This window comes from Amphiprion ocellaris, chromosome 14 (genome assembly GCF_022539595.1).
Source record: "Amphiprion ocellaris isolate individual 3 ecotype Okinawa chromosome 14, ASM2253959v1, whole genome shotgun sequence".
NCBI lineage: Eukaryota > Metazoa > Chordata > Actinopteri > Pomacentridae > Amphiprion > Amphiprion ocellaris.
In genome coordinates, this window is record NC_072779.1 from 1,133,435 (window position 1) to 1,158,355 (window position 24,921).

The window sequence follows — 24,921 nt, forward strand, 5'->3', positions numbered from 1 at the left end:
ACCTACAGTCAAGCTCATTTTTTTCACTCTGTCATTAACCCTCCTGTTGTCCTCATTTACGGGCACCAAAAAATATTGTTTCCTTGTCTAAAAAAAAATCCAAAAATTCAGCAAAAAAAATCCCTAAATTTCTGAAAATTTGCAAAACCTTCAGGAAGAAAATTACAATAATTCCTTAAAAGTTTCCCTTAAAAGTTTTATTTAAAAAATCCCCCAAATTTGGCAAGAAAATTCTTGTAAATATTTTCAAAAAATGCGTAAAAATCTTCCAAAAAATCCTAAAAGTATCTAAAGTGATTACATATATGTCAGTAAAATTTCTGTTATTTTCTTTAAGAACATTCACAAAAAATCTATTTTTTGTGAATGTTCTTAAGAATTTTTTTCACCAAAAAATGTTCAAAAATTTCCCAAAAATGTTGAAAATGTGGACATCAGAAGTTTCACTGTGAAAATAATTTTGTTTCCCCACATTTTTAAACTTTAAAAAACGGGTCAATTTTGACCTGCAGGACGACACGAGGGTTAAAACCACCACAGAGATAGACTGCATGCTGGGGGCATGTGCTTTAACAGAGAGAAAACTTCATATAAGCCTTGGCTCGTGGCAGAATTTGAATCTGATCTCAGAAGGAGCTCAGGGGCCTCCACTGATTCATCCAGGAGCCCCTCAGCTATGTCTAAAATGTGGACTTCTAGCTAAAAGCCTCCTCTCAAGTTGCCCTGCCTCCAGTCTCACTTTAGTTGGATAGCCACCAGCATGCTAGCCTCATGCCTGGTTTAACTCCTGAACTGTCTAGCTATCAGTCTGCTAGCATCAGGACAACCAGTCTCTAGGCTTCACCCCAGGTAGTTGGACTGGGCCAGTTTTACCCACAGTCAGTTCCACATGTTGTTGACGACCTCCAATACGCTAACCCTTGGTCGGTTGGTCTCTGGCTTGCTAGCATCCAGCCCAACAACCAGTTGGCTCATGTAGAACCTGCAAACTTTCACCCTGATCTTGTCCCAGGTATTCCTAGAAGCTACTTTTAAGAAAGTCCAGAAGAAGAAAGCGTGGATCCTGATGATGTTGTACCTTTCTGCTTCACAATACCTAGGTTTTGCGCCAAGTACCTTGGTCAATGCCATGTCTGCCTCCGAGTGTCTCTACAGCTCATGTGGCATCAAGTCTCCCAGCACCTCATCTGTCTAAGACTCTTTTCCAAGGACACTACTCCTGTTTCTGAGCCCTTTCCAAGGTTAATCAAGACCAAGCCACTTCCATGGTTGACGAACACCAAGCCTAGTTTATGATCAGGCTACATCTTCCTCATTCCAGACTTTGTCCCTGATTTCTCCAACAACTTCTCCTGTCTCTGGGTCAGCCGACAGCTGGCCAACGTCACACCTGATCACCAGCTTGCCCCAGAGTAGGTCGTCCTGGTTGGACCTCCAGATAAATCCAGAGTTGACCCCCAACCCAAGAAGCATCTGTCCTCAGTGGCCCAACATGTACTAGAACTTTTTTGGTTTCCTGACTTCAGCCTGTCCTGCAATCCACCCTAAATTTCAGTGTACGACTTTCCTTCTCTGGATGAGTCAGCTCTGCTGCCGACCTCCTGACCAGCCCGTAGAGGTCTTCGGCTTTCATCGCTGATATCTTGCCTTCACTTCCAGCTTTCGTTCGGGCCCCTGAGGTGTTCTATCATCACCATAAAGCTGTCCTAGAGTGGTCCCACCTGGCTGTCTTACTACCAGGTCAAAGTGTCCGGCTCATCTGCTTTCCAGCCGCCAAGCCATCCACCCCAGGTATTTATTTTATCTGCACTCCTGCCTGAGGTCTTTAGCTCATCTGCTCTCAATTGCTATTTGAAAATTCCAAGAGAGGAACTAGAGGCATAATTTGGAGATAGTTCAACCCCAAAATTCAAATCTCTAGTGTTTAAAAAATTCTGACTTTGTGCTTAGTTTTTCTTTACAAATCCTTCTAAGGTCTCTGAGATTAACATCACAACCTAAATATTTTTCACTTTACCATAGCCTGATCTTCTCCCCATGACTTTCAGATACTAAGCATTTATGTGAATGCTTTCATTTGGCAAAGGAAAAGCTGTGAATATTGTTTTTCTGTGTATTTGTACTGTATGAATTTAACTACCGAGGAGAAATGACACCAAAGACACAGACACATGCAGGCAGAACTGACATCTTCTTTGGGAAAACAGCAGAACAAGAAGAAGGAGGATGCAACAAGAAAGAGGAGAGAAACTTGCATGCTGCAGTAATGCAATGGGTTGCTGTGAGTCCAATCAGTAAAACAGTGGGAGCTAAGTAGATCATTTGGGCATAAATAAGAAAAATTAGCTTTGTGGGTGACCATGTTTAACAGTGCGTGCGATGCAGATTGCAGTCAGTGGCACTTTGTGAGCCTGCTCTTAAGATGTTTAAAAATAATCCATAATATGGTGATAAATAACAGAAATGAAAGAAAAAAACTATATAAAACAGTGTGATTTTTTTCAGTCTTTTTTATGATAATTGGTATAATTGGTATGATGATTGGTATAATTTGGAACCAAAATAAACAAAATAGAAAAAGCCAGGACATGAAATATAAAATAACAAATATGGATTAAAATTGAACTGTTAGACCTTTAGTGTTTGGTGTTTATTATTTAACAAATCAAGACTAATATGAAGCTAACTTGTCTTTTTAATCCCAACCCATCAAATATGTTTTATTTTTAGCCTTTGTTACCGGTTTTTCTAATAACTGAGTTTTAATTAAAGGTGAACGCAACATATGCAAAGTTAGGTTTTGAAAAGGCTGATAAAATTAAATATATGAGCCAATTCATTTTACTATATCTAAAATTAGGAGATATTTTGGTATCTATCAAAGTATATATGTTTCCTTTTCAGGAAAATAGGTTTATCAGTCCGTTAAGGTCAAATCACAGTTTCATTGGTTCACATGGGTAACAAATCTTCAGCCTGGACTTTTGTAAGTTTGAACTAAATGAGAAATAGCTCTAGGTATATCTTAGCTTTCTTTAAAGAACCTAAATCAGATGCCCCCAGTCCAGCTATTATTAACATACAGTCTGTATCTGGACACTTTATCCTGATATATGTGAGCAGAATACATAGAATATAAGAGTTAATCCCATTAAGCAACACCAGCTAATTACAATTAAAAGAATGCGGCATGCAGCATGACATGTATTCTATTCATTACTGTTTTAGATCTATTATATAGATAAAATTAATGAAGGCACTCAGAAGAAAATAGTCTTGTTTCTTTGCAACTGCAATGGAAAATGTGCAAAAAGAATCATAGCTGAACAGAAGGAAAAGATGAATGGACAATATGAAGCATCGCCAGAGTCATGTTTGCTAAATGTTTAGTACTTATTTACGGAAAGACTTGTAGATGAATTATAAAATAAAAAGGCAAAATAAAACTGAACGTGTTTCTCATCTATGGATCTAGATCAACAAATGCCTTGTGAATGATCACTGCTGATCTTATGATCTGGAACTAAACAAAGAAAATTTTACCTTCTGTTGGCCAGCGAAGACGACATCATCAGCACCATGCAAGAGCCACATGACAAAGTCACATGATGTGCACGGACATGATTGGTCGGGGGGGGGGGCGGTATAGAGGATGGGGGGGAGGAGGGGAGGAGGAGGAGGGGATGGGGGCACATGGGAAACATACAAAACATTTTTGAAATGATGAAAACATGTCAACATAATGAACAAAAAACAAACAAGAATGTTAGAGACAAAATGACAGAAAAAAACAGTAACAAAAAAGAAATACATAATCGATAAACACGTTTGTTTTTCTTTTTAACACATATAAATAAATATATATATATATATGTTGCTGAATATATGAAGCACTTGGAGACTTGGTTTTGGTTGTTGAAAACATGCAGAATATCAATAAATAAGCAAACACAAAGATACTGATTTGAGGAAACAGATTAAGACAACACCAAAACTGTTCACCCAGAGTCGCCTCATGCATTCAGTCAACGGCTTTTTCTCCGACGGATATAGTTTTTAGGTTAAAGCCCAATCTGAATTTGAACATTTTGACACTTTAAACAACTAATAAAATATAAGAAAAGAAAAACACTGCAGTTGTTTTTTTTTTTTTGTGGGAACAATCAGGGACAGAAGCAGCATGGAGGACACTCTGCAGCTTTGGATATGAAAACCATGCCAGCGATGTACACGTGATACACAACACGACAGGAACACATGACGAGTCAGGAGGGATAAAGTCTGCACCGGACGACAATCTAAAAGCACTTGTCGTTCTCAGTGATGTGCTGGCAGACAACACTGAGCAGTTGCTGGAGCATACACTGCGAACAGTTACATCCAGTTTGAATTTAATGGAAAGTCACGGCTGGCTCTGATAAATGTTATTAAAAGTGTTTTGGAAGGGAAAGATTTGGTTAGCAACAACACGGGGACATATAGCTCTGATACAGTAGAAACATCACGGTTAGAAGGAGCAGCTACACACATTTACGCCACTGACTAAACACACAAGTCTTTATGGTTTCTGTAAACTGCAAATTAAAGCAATAAGACGTCAGACAAGTTAGAGGTGCAATTAGTTGTAGGTTTACTGCACAACATAAGGCTAAAATAGCAGCGGAGGCTTGTAAAAGTAGTTGATTTCCATCATTCACCCCCTCTGTTACCTGTTCAGAGCAGCAAGTAAAGTAAAACACCTCCTACCAGTACTGATATCATGTCTGACCTAAATGAACATCACCAGAGAGCACTAAAGAAAGTCTGCAGCAACAGAACGGTTTTAATAAGAGCTACAATATGTAGATGGCACGGAGACAAAACAGGGTTTGGTCGTCAAAAAATGGAGGAGCGGCTCGATTTTTTAAAATTTTCTTTTGGTACAGTGCTGCATTTAATGTAGACTGTGAAAATGACTTTGAAATGAATCAATTCATTTAGATTAGAGCGATCAGAGAGAGTGAAAAGGCTGAATTCCCAACCAATCAGCAGCCATATTAATTACCACTCAATCCAAGATGACAAGTCTAAGTGTGACTAAGGAGGAGTGTAATTGGCTGAATATATTCGGATGTCGTGTTCAGTTATGCATTGTGGGTTTAAAATAGTCTCGGGGCAAAATTTGTGCTTAGTGACCCTTTGAAGGCTAATTTAAGCCTTCAGTATTCATTTAAGTAACAAATACATCTGTATTATCTACCACCGGGTGTCAAACAAGTCAGAAAATGGAAATAATGATAGCTTTTATATGGAATATAAAGTGTTAGCAGCAGTTTATGCTAAAATACCAGCATAAACACGTGATACAGTGTGATGAGTTGGCTGTAAATCATATTTCCTACGGATGCTAACATCTACAACCATACAGTAATATTCACTTCGCATCCACTGGTTTTGTAACATTTCATAGCAAACTTAGTATAACCTAAATTTATTCCAGTTCCTTCACACCAGACTCAAGCGTCTGTACTGTGATTTGAACAGTCACATTATGTTAATTACATCACACACAGCTCTAGAATCAGGCGGTTAACCTTCACGTTTTGGCAAATGTTAGTAAAATCAAAATGTGCGAGTACTCTAGCCGGTTAGCTGTTGTCATTCTCCTGTTTTGCTTTCACTACACTCTATAGGGGTTTCATGAATCACGGCAGAAATACATGAACATCTACGCTAACTGTGAGGCCAAGCAGGTAAGAGACACAGAGGTAGAGACACACTGCTGGACTGGGATACTCACTACGGGTCATAGCGGTGGCAGCGATAGTGGGCGATATCGATGATGAAACTGAAAGATGGTGAAAACATCATGAGAGGAGCCGGAGTCCTCGACAAGAATAACTCCGGGTTAGTTATTGTCTCAATGATAAGGAATTCCTCTGGAACATTCCTGAAGAACAATGACTCCTGTTGTTTTTCTGCATCTATTAGCAGATCCAGTGAGCCAACCCCTTAGTTGCAACAACATCGATTTCCATGTGAACTGAGACGAATGGACCCAACCAATGGACCCGAGTTTAAGTAAACTGATAATACTGTATTGGCTCAAGACAGATCTTTCTAAATAAAATATGCATGGTTTAAAGTTGTGTTCTTGAGGGCTCACATTTGACAAGTTGGAACTGTGAACTCAAATTTGCAAGAAAACAATGATGCAATTTGTAGTTTTGACCAGAAAGCCTTTACTGGCACGACTTAGCAGTACAAATGTTGGCATCAATGTAATATCCATTTTCAAATCCTCATTTAATGCCTGTTAATCTGAAATAAGTAGCAGTAAGATCTGCATCAGTGTCTTTAGCCAAACCAACTTGGAAGAAATAAATATGAAGGTGTTTAATCTATGATCAGAGTCTGTCTTTCATAAGGAATTATACATCTTGTGATTAAAAGCTACATAGAACTGAGCGCACCATCGACCATTACAGAGGATAGACTGGCTGATATATTCTGTCTTAACCCTTGTGTCGTCCTGTGGGTCAAAACCGACCCGGTTTAAAGTTTGAAAATGTGGAAAAAAAATATATATATATTTTCACAGTGAAACTTCTGATGTCCACATTTTCAACATTTTTGAGAAATCTTTGAACATTTTTTGGTGGAAAAAAAGAAATGTTAAAAATGTTTCTTAAGAACATTCACAAAAAAATCAACCAAAATCCAGCAAATTTCGCTGGATTTTGGTTGATTTTTATGTGAATATTCTTCAAGAAAATATTAGAAGTTTTACTGATATATATGGAATCACTTCAGATATTTTTAGGATTTTTTGGAAGATTTTTACTCATTTTTTGAAAATATTTACAAGAATTTTCTGGCCAACTTTGTTTTTTTTTTTTTTTTTTTTTTAGAAATAAAACATTTAAGGGAAACTTTTAAGGAATTATTGGAATTTTCTTCCTGAAGGTTTTGCAAATTTTCAGAAATTTGGGGATTTTTGGATTTTTTTCAGACAAGGAAACCATATTTTTTGGTGGCCGTAAATGAGGACAACAGGAGGGTTAATCATTACACATGTAAGTCTATCATCAAGCATTTGAAAGAACCTCATGCAGGTTCTGTAACTGGACTGTTGATCTGGTCCAGGTTTGTTTGAGACATCTCTCCCGGATGTGAACCGCCCTTTAAAACCAACTGCCTTTCGTTTTGCTTTTGTTTACAGCAATTAGTTAATTACAGTTAGGTTGACAGATTTCTGCAAAGTCTAACCTACACTGTTTAAAAACGTAACCACATAAACACATGTTACTCTCCTTACACCTAGGGTGTTTTTCCACTAGCACCTACTCGGTTTGGCTCGGCTCGGTTTGTGAGGTTTTCCATTAGGACGTAGTACCTGCTGCTATTTTAGTACCAACTTGGCCGGGGTTCCAAGTGAGCTGAGTTGAGCTGATAATGTGACAGAGTGCAGGCCACTGATTGGACGCTACACAGCATGCATATTTTAAAACCTAATAGCGATAAACTGCAGCCATTACAGGGTTGTATATAGGACTGATATACGATAACTGTAGTGGGCTTGCATTAGCTTACCCTCATACGTCTAGGTCGTATCCTCTTGTCTTCGGCTTGATGCTGCTCTATCGCCTCCCAGACTCTCCTGTTCTCCTGAGGGTTTCGACCCTCAGCTTTCTCTGACTCTCTTCTTTTACTTTGAATCTGACAAGAAGCCACAGACCAAGCTGCAGCTATACCATCGCCTCCATGTCATCCATTGTTGTGTTGCATTTGTGTGGAAAATGACTTCAACCAAATCAAGTTGAGTACAATAGGTGCTAATGGAAAAGCGCCTCTAGATATCACGTTTCAAAAACTGCATAGCTATAAAACTGAGCGGTCCCAAAGCAAATATTACCCAGCAGCTAAACATCTTCACCAGGAGTTACCATGTGAGCTGCTACACACCAGTCAGCAACCACATTAAAAACAGACAGGAGAAGTGGATAACCTTTAACATCTGGTTCATAATGCAAGACAATGTGCACAAAACTCCTCAGGAATGCTTGAGGAGCATGATCCAGAGCTCAAGGTGGTGATGTGGCCTCAAAACTCCCAAAGGATCCACTGCCAACATCCTCATGTTGTAGTTTGTGTTTTAGTGGTATGAAAGGGAAACTGCACAATGTCAGGCAGGTGGTTTTAATGTTGTGGCTGAGCGGTGAACAATTATGATGCCGAAATTAAAGCGGAAATCCAGTCCAGTGGCCCTGAGAGCTCTGCACTGAAGAAAACAAATGCAAATAACAAACACACTACATTACAAATTGAACAACCCTGGCTGATGCTGCAAAGTGAGAAAACCCAACCGAAAACTGAAATGCCGCAGGGTCACCAGCAGATATCTAGAATGATGCTCAGACTTACATATTAACACTACTGATGGAAACCATGGCAACAACAAGCATGTCCCAGCGTGTTCTTCACGTCTTTGTGTCCACTGGAAACGATTCCACTGAAATGTGCGCTACTTGTTGTGCTTTCTGTCTCTGAAGTGTGATTCAGTGTTTTCTCACTTTGCTTGAAGATGCTGTGTGGAAGACTAAGGATTGTTGAGGGTTTTTTTTCCTTGTTTGCTTGACTTTTGTGTATTTGTGTTTCCTTGAGGTGCAATGCATTGAGCTTCAAGGCCACTGTATGTGAGAGCAACGTATAAAACCTCTTTTTCCTGTGCAACAATAAGCTTTATCTGACAAGAGCTGCAGCTCTCCCCCACCTCCAGAAACCCAGCAGAAACCAGGAAGCTGCTCCTATTCTTTCTATTTTTATCTCTGTATCTTAATAAGCCTAATGGCCAAATTACAGTAGCTAGAAAACGAACATATCCTGAGCACGAATGGGATTTCTACAGATTTCTGTGAATTAAAGACCTGAATATTTAAACCTTATGCTGCCATAAGGGGCTATTTATGAGCAAACATGGCCTGCTTTTAACACTATTACCAGGAAATATTGTTCCACATTAATTCCCCTATGATACTGCAACCTCATTCCTTCCTTCCTGTATTCCTCCTCATTATCTGAGCGTTCTTTGGATGTCTTATATAACAGTCAATGGCTGATCTGCTGCAGTGAAGAAGTGCAAGACACTTTATACAAAAAGAGAAAGCAAAACAAAGATGTTATGAGACGAGGAAGAAATACTAAAGAAGCAGGGGTGGCACTATGGGCTACGGTAAAAAAATAAATCAATTACCTGCTACAGTCTGTAAGTATGTCATGTATAAGTGTGAAACAAACCTGAAGCCACATTAAAGTAATGGAACGAACTGCCCTCTGCAAAATTAGTACATCAAGTCATGAATGAGTGCTGGAATTTATGTAGGAAAAAATAAATAAAAGAAAACACACAATTCTGGGGCACTAGATGAGGATTTCTCTGGAACATCATCAAGAACGCCGCTACATTCACATTATTGTAGCATTTTTTTCAATCATTAATCATTAAAGACATGATTTAATATAGATAGAATTGTGGGGGGGGGGATGCAATGGAGATGGAGAATATAAAGCAGACAAGACAGGCAGAAAAGAAACTTACTTGTGAAAGAATAGCCTGAGAAGTCCAATGGAATACAGAACAGATGACAAACCATGATGAGAAAACAATAAAAAACAAAGAGAAGACACAAAGACAATGAAATGAGAAATATGATCAATGAAAGAGGGCAGCTGTGTCCCGCCACACTATTAACCCACTGTCACACTGCTATTGTGCCTTTTTGGACATTCTGCTCACAGAAAGTCTCGTTTCTCTTTGTTCTGCAGTTAACTTTGACTTCGATGATGCTGGTACTGTATTAATCTCCAAATTAGAAAATAGTTTTTTAATGGCGTTAAGCTCTTGTTCCAGACAAGGATTCAGCAATTCCTGAAAGAAGCACCGGACGTCTCTGTCTGCTGCACTAATGTAGTAGAACCCATTAAATGACAACATTTATACAATATAAACTGATCCCTCCATGCCAATTTTCATTTCATTTCCTCAAGCAATGCATTAAATAAAGTTTGAGCTCAGTGTCAGGTTCATGCATTTTAAAAAACTGTCCTAAATAAATACATGAGCAAGTTATTTTTTTGTTGTTTTTTTAGCTGGAACATGCAGAAGTGGGACAAAATCTCTTTTCAGCTTTAGGGACAGAATAAGGAGGGTGCTGAGGAGGGCTTTTTCTACAGAGGCAGTGGGGTGATGAAGCACAGATGGAAGCACAACATAGAGGGCGGTACAGACTAAAACAAAGATTTTTTCATGACCCTGATTTAAAATGCCGACTGAGAAATAGGTCTGTTGGTTCCTGATTGTGGCCTGGGTAAATGAGCTCACCACGGACCGACAAAAGAAGGCTCGGGCCTCAGTTTTGGCCATGAATTCTTATTTTCCACAGTTACAATGTGCAATTATTTGGTATTACAGTAAAAACTGAAATCCAAGAGGTGCTGGTTTTGTACAGGACTGGATCAGCTTGAGTGCAAGTGCAGTTTCTGTCCATCAACTGGACCCAATTTATACTTCAGTGAGAGAGCATTATCTGACACGAACAAACTCAAAGTCGCGTTGTACGTCAAGCTGACAGCTTCTGATTGGTGACGGCGGGCGCTGTGCACCTGCTCTTTGCTGCAGGTGCTGCAACAAAGTTGTGATGTGACGTCTGATTATTCACAGAGAAAAGATGAAATGATGGGAACGTCAAGGGCGACGATAAGTTTCTCCAGGAAACCGCTGTCAGTGTCATCATGGTCGGCAATGAAAGCAACATGGTCAAAAACTTCCCTCATCTGCCTGACAAGCAGGTATTCTCCTCGTATCTCCTCCCTGTGCCGTTAAGGTGACTTTTCTCCTTTCCTTCAAACACGGTTAAAAAGAAAACTCCCCTAGACCTCCACAGAATGCGGCAATTCATCATACGCTGCCATCTCCTTCACGAAACACAAACAATCCTCGGCAGGACTTGACCTGTGGCTGCTATATTAAAAATGCACACTGTCACTGAACTATAAATACTGAGATGACACTTCTTCCCACTGAAGTATAAATCAGCTTTGAGAATGCACAAGTACTTTCGAGAAAGCGTTCACTAAATCACCTGAGTTGTGGGCCAAGATGTCAGGTCTCTGAAATGAAAGGAGGCATCGAACGCTGCAAACATTCATGAGCCAAGAAGTACAGAACACTGCTCAGAGATGAAGGATAAAAAGGTTACACTCTGCATAGTTAGCACGGTTAACCAAACTGGCGTCATGAATTATCATTCCTTCTGGCCTGGATGGGAAAGGACTGAGCATGAGGGAGGGTCTGGCGTGAGAAGAGAGGAGTGTCGGGGTGAAAGCATCTGGACTCAGCTAGACGTGAGCGGGCGAGGGAGAGTGAGCGTTAGGTTCAAAGCATCGGGTTCAGAGGAGAGCTAACTCAGAACAGGGAGACGAGGTACGAGTGGAGCCACTTACGGACTGGCTGGGTCTTGAAAGTGCTGGCCGTGCTGCTCTCGCCTTCGCCTTTGCCATTGATGGCGGACATCTTGACCTCGTAGGTGGTTTCTGGTTTCAGGTCAACGATGGTGATCCTGGTCATGTCTGTGGAAGGGAAGGTGGTGTTATTTCACAAACGTACTCAAGAAACGCTGAAGCAACAGTCGCGGAACAAGGTGTTTGTTGTTTTTTTTGCATGATTGCGAGATGCATAAATCACAGATGTGGTTGGTTTCTCCATATTGTCACCACATTTACTCTACATTTATTTTGTCCAACAAAAGAAAACAAAAGACAAAAGAAAAACTCCACAAATGACTAATGATGAGGATCTTTCTTGGAAGCAGAATCTGCAACAGCATTGGTTTTTCTTCTCATATGCTTATTTTCTCTCTTATAATCTGCATAATAAGTCCACCTCCTGGTGTCTGGCTCGTTCTCCATGATCTCCTTCATGTTTTTATTTATACCATTACTATTTCATGTAGAATCCAGAAAGCCCAGGATATTAATGGGGATCCAAATAAAATATTAAGAGTTCTTCCTTTAGTTCAGATTACCTCCTCACTGACTGTTTGTTGGGTCATTGTTTGCTCTGGTTGTGCTTGTGTTTGTTTCTTTGGCTCCCTGAGTCTCTTTTCATGCTCTTATTGCATCCACTGCCATCCTTTGTACTACATATACTGAGAAACAACAAGGAGTTCTTGTTGTTCTGTGTCTCTTAGATTACATCTAACAATCGGCTCTATCTACGTCTCTCCTGAATGGAAAAAAGAAGAAAAAACTAAGACAGGAGGTTTTAAAAAAGAACAATACAATCAGGCTGTTGAAGAAACCAGCAGGGCTATGTATATATAAGAAACTGGAATATTCTCCTGATGGGATTATTCTCAGACACTCAGTCACTGCATTTATAAACAGGAACCAGAATGTGACAAATAGAGGGTTATTATTTTATCTGATGGAAGCCAGGGAGCACACCGAATAGCAAATATATAAAAAATGATCTCTTGTAATTGCTGTGGGGCTTGTTTTGTGGTTTGTTACTGGTTTCATTGTCAGAAATAAAGGCTGTTGGTGCAACATTTAGATTTACACATGCATATGCATGTATGTACTATAGAGAGAGAAAGGGTTAACGGTTGCTTAAAGTGTAAACTTCTATTTCTAGAGTGAAAGGATGAAGTTTTGTATTCAGAAAATGCTCCGTTTCTATTGACAGACACTGTTATTTCCATATTAACAAGGCACTGCTGAGATTTCAGTCAGGATACACACATATACACTCACTTTTGTCATAAAAAGTCATTTGGCTGATATCTCACTGTGCAACACAAAGAATAGTAATTTCATGGATGAGAACAAATTTGGGCAGTGAAAAACAGCTGAGGAGCATCTTCCCATTACTGGGGCTCCATTTATGTCTCAGATTAATGTCTCAAAGAGAAGAAGTAGTTTTAGAATGAACATATAAGTATAAGTGAGCGCTCGGGGAAACGCTGTGAATGCAGCTAAAAAGCAGAAGGCCACATCCATTCAGAACTGGGCTTTTAGCACCAACGTGGAACTTCAGAAAAAACAGCCAGCTGCGATTTTTACAAGTTTGTTCTCTGCTGCTGCTGTGAAAGGTCAGATTCACGAGCAAACGCTACAGAGTCAACTCATTCAGCAAGTGTTAATTACTGTGTTGCTGACTGAATAAAGACGTGTGCTTTTCTGACATCTGAGAAAACTGTTAGCATTAAGATGTTATGTTTAGATTAGCTGTCGTATTAAAGCACCAAATAAAATGGACAAAACATATTACATTAAACAACACATTAAATAAATGTTCTAGGATATTTTTACATGTGCATCTCAGACTCACAATGGAGAGGAATGTCATTTGATTTGTGGAGCTCCAAGCATTGAGAGAATTATGCATTAAAATTATACCAAAAAAACAAAACCTCCAATGCAGTAAATGATTTTTTTAATTTTTGTTTATCTGCATGAATTCGTTCTGCAATAATTAAAAGCAGTCAGTAAATCCAAAACCTAAAAATAGAAAATAGTATTTATCTCACTAGCAAGTGCTGCCTTGTAGTTCATGTATTGTTCTGTGCAGCAGACTCTCCTAAAAACCACCAGAAACACATCAATCAGAGCCACTGCTGCTCTGATGAACGCCGTACACTCACTGGAAGCTGCTGCTGTCGTTACAGTAAAGAGAAGACGACACGTTTGAGTCTCTCTGCATCATAAATGCAGCTTGAATGTCTGTATTACTGCTTACTATAGACTCTATATATCTACTGCATAAAATATAGACTATGAAACGTGCTTTACAGGCCACAGAGAGGACGTGCAGCTTGGTGTTTGTTGGTGTCTCTACAGTATGGACCCACAGTGATGGGTGTGGTATCTACATCTGGCAGTACTGCTGTTAAACATGTGATGGCAGCCCTGGTTCACAGCATAGTGAGACACAATAGCCTTTTCATTGACACAGATCAGCCACTGGATAACCCAGCATCAGTAAAAACATTCCTCCAGAGCGTGTTCATGTGGGTTCCTGTGTGTTTTCTGAGGGGGAGTAGCTGACGTAGCTGAATGAGATATTTCTGGTAACATCTACTGTTGGTAGGTGGATCCGTGTGTTTGTTGTTTGGAGGATATTCTTGCGTGACAGGCAGCTCTCGGGCCTTGAGCTGACAGCAGAGCCTGTCAGCCCCTGACTGATACGTCCCACGTGGCAAACGGGACCAAAACCATCCAGATTTGTAGAGAGCCACAAACCCTCAGTGGGACGGGGATATTATCTGGGGCCTGTCACTGTCTGAGCTGACTGTCATTTAGGCTACAGAGTTCCACCTCTCTCTCCCCGACACCAGCGACTGTCATGTTTGGATTAGCTGTTGCTGCTGGGAGGAATGTGTTCTGATGTGGGAGCTGTGGTTCCTAAAATAACACCAACAACAATAATAATGATTAAAATGAATAACAGCAGTGAAATTTTAATTCCTATATGAATCCAAACGCTGCAGTATTGGTAATGTTGCACCTAAACCTTGTTTTTACGGCTGTTTTTAGTGTCTTGTGCCTCAAGCTGGACTGAATATGATGCTAATATTGTATTTTGTGCAATGAAAAGTCATGCTGCATGTAATACCAACACTTTCTCTTTGCACTGGAACCATTATAGATGACAGACTGTGGGTTACCTTGATACACAAAAAGGAGGATGAAGAAACAAGATGTGAAAAATGGATCAGAACCAGTTTATGCACAATGACTAAACTGGTAAATAGGGTTGCAATGAAGAATTATTATTATATAGATTATTTTCTCAATTGGCCATTTAGTTGTTTGGTTTACAAAATGTTAGAAAATGGTGGAAAACAACAATCAGTGTCCAAGATGAGAAAATCCAATGTCTTGTTTTGTCCACAACCCAAAGATATTCAGTTTACTGTCACAGAGGAGGAAAGAAACCAGAAAATATCCACAGTTAAGAAGCTGAAATCTGTCATTTTTAAAAAAATGTTCACTTCTCAAACATCAAAAGTTGCTGATCAAGAGTTGACAACTGATCATTTAATCAATTGATCGCTGCAGCTCTGCTCCTTAATGGATGATATTTGGGAACAGACTGAGTGGAGCCTTCATCTTTGAGAGGAAAGTTAAAATTAGATGTCATTTGGTGCCAAGGATTAAATTTAAGTGGTACTAAGGTGCAGCTGATGCAGAAAACACTGACCTGAGAGTCACTGAGAGTTAACCAGCATCCCTTTACATCCACTGTGTTTGGTTCAAAGTATATTTTTCAGGGCTTTCAGGGGAAATGTAGGTTAGTGGTGGTGACTGAGGGACTGAAAGACTTAATTTAACATTAAATCAGTAGAAATGTGTGTCACAGTAATCTGATGCTAAAAAACAAATCATAATAGCTGTTACTGTGGGGGAGGCATGAAGGCAGCGAGCTTTTTGTGAAGAGCGATGAGTGGCTCACCGTCCTCGGCGTCGTACTCCCTGCCGGTCCATTCCTGCCCCAGCGAACGCCATTGCACTCTGTACTTGATAATGGGCACTCCACCCATGGAGACGGGCTCCTCGAACTCCACCACCGCTGTGCTGGAGAAAGGTTCCACTTGTTGAATTTCTGGCGATGATGGAACCTCTGCAAGCAGAGAAAAAATATATATTATTATTTTTTCTATTCTCAAAAGCTCCTTTTCAAAGCTAGCACTTAGAAAAGCCAATGAAAAAATAATGTTATCTTCATTTAAAGATTCAGGATTCAATAAACTGATGTAATATAAGTTATGTGAACAGAACTTCAAAAAATCTTCATGACAATTAAAGATGACTGTGTGTTCCTGTAGCAGCAGTTTTCATATTTCTGGTTTCCTACATCATCTCTCTTTTTGTAAATCTCTAAACATTCTATCTTTGGATGGTGATCATTTGGCCTCCAAACCACAGGGTGACATTTACCACAGGATCATGTGAGTCATTCCTCTAGATAACTATCAGCCACTGAGTTCTATGACAAAGATCCTCTCTGACATCTAGAAGACGTCAGCAGAAATGATTTCATCTTTAGTTAAAATTTGCAATTATGACACCAAATCACAGCTATAGAAACTATTTTCTGGAACTATGGACCGTCCTGCTAGAAAATAGACATTTATTCATTTGACAAGTACTAAACTACTTCTTATTTTCATAAAAATATACTTAAAAATAATGGAGCAATAGGTAATTGGTATAACCAAATAAAGTGCAAATTGCTTTTTCATTGTTTATTCATATTATATGTGTCTGTTTTAGATATATGTGCATGTGAATTGTGTGAGTCTTTAAATACAGTCTTTGTGCCTTTAAACAGGGTGACAGGAAGTTCATTGCTCGATATGTGGGCTTTACCAAACTTTCCATGTGCTCGGGCAGGGAGAGGATCGCTTTTAAAGTCATTAAAGCAGCCCCAAAGTCTCTGGTCACCAGATTACTGAAGATATGTTCGGCATGCCTGAATGAGTTTCCAGTGACAGTTTTAGCTCACGCCTTGAGATGCACTTTGATTCATAATTACAGGGCCGAGCGACGGAGTCGGAGAACTGGAACGTCCCACAGAAGTCAACTTTCTTCTGTCGACGCTGTAAAGCTGTTTTCAATCTTTAATGATGATCATCAGTCTGGGAGCTGGGAGTTATACCCGTCAATTAAAGTCTGTTCTAATGCTTTTGTTTGCTTACAATCATTTAAAAAAAACAACAAAACAATAACTTGTCACACAGAACGTTCATGCTTCCTTCAGGATAATTGCTATTGAGTTCTGAGAACCTCTTGTGTTTCTGTCAAGTTAAATTTTCCATTTCCACACAAGAAAATCAGTCTATTGGGCAGATAATCAAATGATTGATAACATTCATCTTCCCCAGAAGATGCTCCCTTTTGATTTAAATGATTCAGTTGTTCACCTACTGCAGCAACATCACCAAACTTACTTTTTTGTTTGCTTGTTGCAAAATTCAAGTGCTTTATCAATGGCAAACTCAGATTACTGATAACATTTATGTTCCCCAGGGGATGAGCCCCTTTAAATGTCACTGACTCAATCTTTCATCCATTCCAGTAACATCACACCAAACTTTTTTTTTTTTTTTTTTGCACAATTTAAGTGCAAATATTTAAATGCTATTGCTGAAGCCCGTAACATTGTGCAAACTTACATGTGCTTTATCAATAGCAAAATCATATCAGTGGTAACATTCATGTTCCCCAGAGGAAGCACCATTTTGACTCAATCTTTTACCTACTGCAGCAACATCACCAAGTAATTTTATTTTATTTTTTGCACAATTCAGTTGCTTTATCAGCAGCAGAATCAAGCTTTGGGAATGTATTTAATCACTTCCTGTCATCTGTTTTGTTGTAGTGGATTCTGCGTGCTCTAGGGGTCGCTAGTGAGACTTTGTTTTCATCTTGTCTGAATACAGGCACTGAAGTCTCTGTTGCTGCTGGAAATTAAAAAGCATCCCTGGATTTTTATGTTGCTGCTAAAAGGCAAAGGAATAAATAAATGATCAGCCCATTTCTGAACGTCTGTAACTTCCTAGAGCCACTCACTGCTGCATCAACCACACAGAAACTCTGAAAATGTGTCTGATCTTCTCATGATAAATCCATCTGTTCTGGGCAGCACACCATGACAAATTGAAATCACCTTGTTTTCCTCACGCTACATGTCAAGCTATCTCATCTCAGATCATTGTGGAAAATAAGGCACCAAGACGTATTTATGAGGTTCTGTTTTGGTCTAAGCCAGTTTGGAGGGAGTCACTTTAGGCATGCTGATAAGTTCTGCAGCAAATAAGAAAGCAGAAAAAAGCAGCTCACAGAGCCCACAGGATATTACACAATGGCAGCACAGGGTGTTACCACAATTAATTCGACCACACCGCATTTAGACAAGGTCCTGAGCGACCTCCCACTTCTAATGGGACCAAAGCAATCTGCATACCAAATGAAGCTAACACAAACCAAACACAGCCCAAAGAAAATACCACTTAAAGGGCAGTTCCACTGTGATTTCATGATTTTTTTTTTACCTCATTACCTGTCTAATCTGTGCTGTGGCTCAAGTTTCTGCACACTGTCCACCTTTATTTCCTGTTTATACTGCATGCTGCTCTTGGGACTTCTCATACACAAATGTAGTTTAGTTTTTAATTTGTTAATCATCTCAAGGCAAATATCAACTCCCTGATTCCACATTTATCAGTGCATGTTTCAGATCTGCATGCAGCGATTATAAATATGGACAAAACCCATCAACAAATTCACCATGAACCCACAAACTGCAGAGTACATTCATTACCTGTGGTCTTTACAGCTCCAGAACCTGTTCACTCCCCTTAGTCAAAGTTCCCTTTACTGTCTGCAGCTGTTGGGAGGATTTCAGGCGTATATTTCACATAGCCTTGCTTCCTAATGTGGCTTCAGATTGCCTTTAGAATTGACTTTAAACTTTTATTTGATATTTGATGGGCCTTCCTCCTGGTTTTACTGCTGAGCTGGTAAACCATTTGGTTCTGGATGGTTGGATTCATACTGAGTAGAACCCAACTGGATCTGAGCTAAAGACTAACATGAGATTGTAGACGTCAATGTTTCTTTACAGAATTTGGGGTTCTTCTCTGGCTTTCCACAAATTTAGTCTTCTAAAATATATTCTCTTTTAAACATTTTGTTGTATACTTTCCATTGTTTTGCATGTTTCCGATGGAGGGCTTCATTTTTGGTGAACAAACCTGCTTGGATGAGGATGAACTCCTTGGATTCGGTGCCCATCACATTGGTCGCTGTGCAGTTGTAGCTGCCAAAGTCATTTTGAGAATCAGGGGTAATCTGAAGGACAGAAAATGACACAAAAACACTGAAAAACATCAGGTTGTAGGAAACGGAAACTGAATAAATGCAGAAATACAGTGTTTATATTATCATTAATTCATGTTTTAATGCCATTTAGGATCAAAGCTCAAGTGATTCATCTGTAGGTTAGTTGGTATGCAGATGCACAGATTGTCTAGGAGCTAATAACTGCACATTGGTTCATTAACATAGAATCTCGATAGCATCCCTTCTACTAGAATTCATTTAGAGCTGGTCTGGAACCACTCTTTAGACTTTCATGTTTTTACTCAGGTCAGTGTCTGATCTCACTGGGAGCATTTTAAAGTTAAATATTCATAAATTACCAATACATTGTTTGTTTTTTCAATCAATTCATCACAGCATAACAGAATAATTCCATTAGAAATGATAGAGAGGTTTGTTCAGGAAATATTCAAAAGCGGAACAGATTCTGCTTCTGATGGTTTGATCTTTATCTGCTGAATAACTACAACTGCTGCAGACACAACATCTGATAATATTTGAAAGATGACATTAACATGATGAAAAAACATGTCTCTTTATGGGTCATTCTGCTTCAATACACCGGAAGCTCCACGCCTGACCATCTTCAGTTTGATTCTTTTAAAGAGGTGAACACTGGTTGAGTGTAAAACCTGGAGTCAGAGGGAAGATTAGTTTTTGAGTTAAAAATTCCAATCTGTGTCGTGATGTTTGAGGTGCTGGAACTTGAGAAATAATGTAGCTGGAGTCCTGGAATTGTGCAGGTTCACTGATTAGAAGTTTTACATGTTTTACCGACTATAAATGCACAGAAAAAAAATGGCTATACATGAATTTTCTCTAACATTTGGCCCACTGAGGTGGAATGATCCTTTGTGTGACAGTATAAATCATGACATAGACAGCAGGTGAAGCAGACCTCCAGGTAGCTGATGGTTGGCGTGTTGTAGACCTTCATGTTGGTGGTGTTGGCGTTGGGCAGCTGGAGGCCGTCTCTGAACCAAACCACTTCAGCTCCTGGATGAGCGTCCACCTCACAGCTGATGTTGGCCGGGTTTCCCTCCCACGTGTACACCGTCACTGAACCCAGGATCTTTGGAGCATCTGAAGGAACAGGAACATGTTTGGATCACATCATCTGAACCGTTCATTTCTTCAGTCTGGCTCAGCTGTGCAGGACTCAACATAATCAAGCCTCAGATATTTATCTAATCAGCTAAATATGAGTGGAATATTCACTATTAGAAGAGTCTGACGTCCATCTGACGAGTCTCTGCAACTATGATCATCACTAACTTTTTTTTAGCATTAGCATAATCATCAAGCCAGTCAAATCTCTGTAGGAAAATCTGGGACTGATAGGAACGAGTCAGCTGGATATGAGCTTATTAAGTCTTCTATTGCAGGGAAGCAAGGAGTGATTCCCTGAAGCTCTCTTATCTCTGCCACCAGTGAGATGCTTCACTTGGAAATCACTGTAATGAAAAAAAAAGATATTTAAAATGCACTCTCAAAGGCACTCGTCCCGATGCTGACAAAAACTGCAATTTTACAGAATGGTAAACAAATGCTGAGTGCAGTCTGACGGCTGTGTTTGGGTTCTAGAAATTCAACGTCTTTTTATGATATCCGTTTAAGCTTTACAGCCAAACTAGACTAGTTTTATAGAACACTGAAGTGCTCTTTTTTGCCTGTTTACATCGTGACAGAAAGTGAATGCAGGATGCTCAGAGAACTCCAAACATTTACATCTCATCCTCCCGTTAATTCCAGTCTAATAGGTGTAAAGTCATGAATCAGGAAGAGCACGGAGTCGACAGAAATAACAGAGCTGCATCCTCTCAGGTGATCCAGGAGTTTCAGTCGGTTCATTTCTGTCACTGCTGCTGCAGAGTTTCCTAATAAGAGTGCTATCATTCCTGCAGCGGAAGACCCAGTTAGAAAGCTGTTTGACATCCTCATGGAGCTGAATCGATATCATGTGGCCGAAGCCTTGATTTCTGACACCAGAACTGAGAAGTAAGAGGCTGTAGGTAGCGGCTGCTTCCCTGCATTGTTTCCCTTTTAATATATCTTGCTCACATGGCCGAGCGGTGTTGCTGAATGCAGTGAAGTCTGCTTTGTTTCCTGAGTGCTATGAAATGTTGCAGCCCCTGACACTGCCGGGGTTTTACTCCTGACCCCGGATCCTTGAAAACTCTGCAGTGTGCCGCTGCTGGGATTGATGGACACGGCCGAGTCAATAGATGCTCCATCTCCTGCAGCCCTGATTAGACTCTCACTCCTTCTATCAATGCTGCTTTTGGGTCTCATTGACTCACCACAGAGCCTGTGACCTGCCTGTTTGAGTTCTGCAGCCTTCCAGCCTCGTGGAGGAGAAATTATTGCCAATAAGAGGATTGTGTCTGCTAGTGGTGATCATGCAGATCACGTACAACAGAAAATCAGAGCAAAACAGCAAAGACAGAACTACCGATAGTATAAAATGTAGACAAGAATGAATGCAAGCACAGTACATTTAGTAGGAATAGAGGAATTTAGTGTCTTTTAATAAAAGAAAATTAATTACAGTTTATTTCTCAGTGGCTCCAGATATAAAGTACATGCAAATCTATGGTCAAGTGTAAATATATTTGTGCAAAGTCTCAAAAATAGAGCAGTTCACTGTGTTTCTCTGAGTGGTAAACACTGATTATATACTGTAGATATACAGCGTTACATATTATTTATGCATAAGTTGTGTATGCATCTAAATACTGGATGCAGTACGTGCACAGTGCAGGAAAATGAATAACTTGTGTTTATTTTCTAGATGTTTCTCATAAATGTTGAATTGTGATGTTGGCATTTCTGCTTTTAGAATTTTATTTTAATATATTCAAAGACTGAAGTAAAGGTCAGACCTGATGGTTCAAAATACACATAAAGACATAAATGTGCACCTGGAAGTGACATTTAGTTGTACATAGTATTTGGTTTACATATAAATACTGCATAGTTCTTCTTCTACCTTGTAAATAAAAGATACTTTGGAAATATTTTGGTAGATTTTGGTGGAATTCTCTGCAGCCTCAGTACTAAAGTATCTATCTGTTAAAAATGCAGAAACGCATGCAAAGGTTGGTAAAAATGAAGCTGGAATTGGATTTTGGAAGCCGACAGAAGAGCAGGACTGAGGTGAGAACAAACGAAGGGACCTGCTTCCAGCTCAAACAGCGCTTTCATTAGAAATTCATGCTAAACAAACTTCAACCACCGACAAAATGGAGCTCAAACAGAGAAGACATCCACACTGTCCTATCAGTCCTTTAGCTGCAAACTCAGATCCTCTCAGCCCGGCTAATGGGATCATGCTGTGCGGCAGATAGGAAGTTCCACGCTTAGATAACGTCTTCATTGTGTGAGTGGGTGAGTGGTGATAGAGAGGACAGGGACTGAAAGCTGTGCTCAAGACAAAGCACCTTTTCTTATCGATAATTGCTTGGCAACAGTGAATCAGCTACCTGATTATTCGCTGATTACTCCAGCTAACTGCGAGCCCTCAAACAACTCTATCAATGCTGCGTTCTGATTATATCTCTGAGCAAATTGTGAGTGCATTGAGAGCAGGGCATATTAATCCAATTAGGATTCATTGGTTATATTTTTCTCCTTTTTATTTAAGCCAAGGTAACATTTGATAGATTTCAAAATGAGATCAAATACAGTTTGGCTTCCATCCAGTCTTTCTAAGCGTCTTCTGAGTTTGGAGGCGATGGGAAGATTCCTGCAGAGGCGTCACCAGGGAGCAGATACTGGACTATTAGGGTGGTTCTGTTTAGTCTCTGACCTGAAGCACATTAGAGATGAGTTCCAGCAGTAATCTACCAAATGAGACGGTACCTCTGCCGCTAGTCTTCCACTGCTGACCCTCTCATGTGCTGTCGGTCAAGCACAAGCAGAAAAGTGTGATTTAGTGTGGTGTAACCTTCAGAGAACGTTCTGGACGTGCTGCCGCTCACTGTTCAGATCCAGGGGGCTTTAATGCATGTCATCTCTCACACAAACATCTCATATGGCTCCACAGAAACATCCCCACTCAGAGAAATGAAGACGGAGTAAACGAGAGCCCAAAAAGCCACGGCACCCCTGAAGGTATGTCAGAACTGAGACCTTTGTTTCCATGGCAACAAATCACAGTGATCCAGGAAACTCTGCTCTCTCTCTGTCTCCACTGCTGGACCATTTATCCACCGGAACAGAGGTGGCTGCCCAGACACCGTCTCCTCAGCAGGTTTATGGTCTCTTCAAGCGTTTCCTATTTTAGGATTTTCCAGACTGATTCTGTCATTTTCTGTGATTTTATAGTATCATTTATATTTAATGCATCTATGAACTGCAGGATTAACTGAACTAATAGTAGGAATATAAATGTAGTTTAGCAGGTAAAGCTGATGCTTATCAGGTTTTTGAGTTCTAATTTACACCCAAATATTTAATTAGACAGCTTTGGGCTCCTTATGAACGTTCAAATGTAGCTTCGAGTGAATAAGCAGCTGCTTCAACAATAAGAGCATAAATATATAAAAGTGTGTACAATATATAATAGTAGTAATTTATGCCAAAACTTAGTGAAACTGAGTTGCACCATACAGGTGAGTTACAGCACTTTATTTCCCCGTGAGGGTGAAAGTTGGCCATTCTTACTGTCACCATGGTGGAAGATATTCCAGTGTGAGGAGAGTCAGAGGTACAGATTCTCTGAGCACATTTCCCATGTCTGGAACCATTTATGATGACACTGACATGCAAGCTCAGTGGTGGGCTGTACAGTTCCTTTATGCCGCTTCGCTTCACTCCAGGAAGGACTCTGGAAAGTTCTTATTGTTCAGGAACTCACTTCAGCAAAAAAAAAAAAAAAAACTTCCACTGATGTTATTATCTGTAATAATATTAATGCTTGATAAAGTCACCATAACATGAGTGAAAATCCTGTAAACCAAGCAGTCAATAAATAACACAGTAATAAGGTAATATTAATTTTAATCTAAATGTGGCAGCAAACATTATCTTCTCTGTTGGGTCTTTCTTGGTCTTATACGCCTCCTTATTTCCCTCAAAATAATGACTTTTTTTTCTTTTTCATCTAAATATGATCTAGAAGAGAATTCAGTGTTTTCATTACAGCATAGGACTGGAGTTTCTTGTTGTGAATTCATCTGTTTAACATGATATTATGGGATTGTGTTCAGTTTTGGAAACCACCTGTTATTTTCTTTAGAAAATCTCCACAGCAGCTTTTCACCACTGATTATTATATCTGAATCTCACCATAGTAGTTCAATAATTACAGCATCCTCTAGAAGACAGCTTTAAAATCTTAAAGGAATTCAATTCATCCAATAAATTCTCTTTAAAATATGATGTATTGAAACTGCACAAATGATTTAATTCACACCAGATGGCTGAAACATCTCTAAAGTCTTCACTGTTTTGTGCATAAAGTCAACAGATAATTCAAACTAAAACGTCACGCAACAATACTAGAAAGAAAACAATTGTAAAATGACAAGAAGACACCCATCTAGGTGCTGAACAAAGAGGAATATAATGAGAGAACTGTTGATAACCGGCTGGAAATCAGTAAAACAGCTGTCCATTACAACCTTAGGAAGAAATGCAGTACGGCTCCAGCAAGAAGAGCAAAGGAAGAGGCAGAAACAGCGGTCAAAGAGGTCCAATAACTGTTTTTGAAGCTGTGTAAATGGAACGCTGCTTCAGAGACAGTTCATGAGTCATTTAATGGCAGTAAAATAAGACGTGGAGTAGATCTGGTTGGGGTTAAGCTCAGGGGTAGATGGTCATTTATCTCTACTAAACAACATACAACAGCAAAATAAAAAGAATTCTGGTAACATCCAGTGTGGCTTGGAATGTTATTTAGGTGCATTTTATGATTCCAGCCTGATCTGTGCACAAAGTGTTGACTTTACACTTCAATTTACAACCAAACTTGTATTTATCTGGTGGAAGAAGCTG

General features: G+C 39.6%; 1 protein-coding gene across 13 annotated transcripts in view; it reads right to left on the reverse strand.

Annotated features, from left to right (window-relative positions):
• The window catches only part of LOC111585516 (neural cell adhesion molecule 1-like), a 288,784-nt gene that overhangs the window by 37,019 nt on the left and 226,844 nt on the right, over positions 1-24,921 (reverse strand). For 6 of the 13 annotated variants that reach the window (XM_055017435.1, XM_055017433.1, XM_055017434.1 and 3 more), the window contains 4 exons: positions 19,823-20,007; positions 18,798-18,894; positions 15,494-15,661; positions 11,482-11,607 (listed from right to left, as the gene is read on the reverse strand). In XM_055017435.1, the coding sequence (XP_054873410.1) occupies positions 11,482-11,607; positions 15,494-15,661; positions 18,798-18,894; positions 19,823-20,007 (576 nt within the window). Of the gene's footprint in view, positions 1-5,779; positions 5,828-9,276; positions 9,313-9,577; positions 9,593-11,481; positions 11,608-15,493; positions 15,662-18,797; positions 18,895-19,822; positions 20,008-24,921 lie in introns of all 13 variants that reach the window. The other 7 variants (XM_055017428.1, XM_055017429.1, XM_055017436.1 and 4 more) reach the window with 4 other exon arrangements.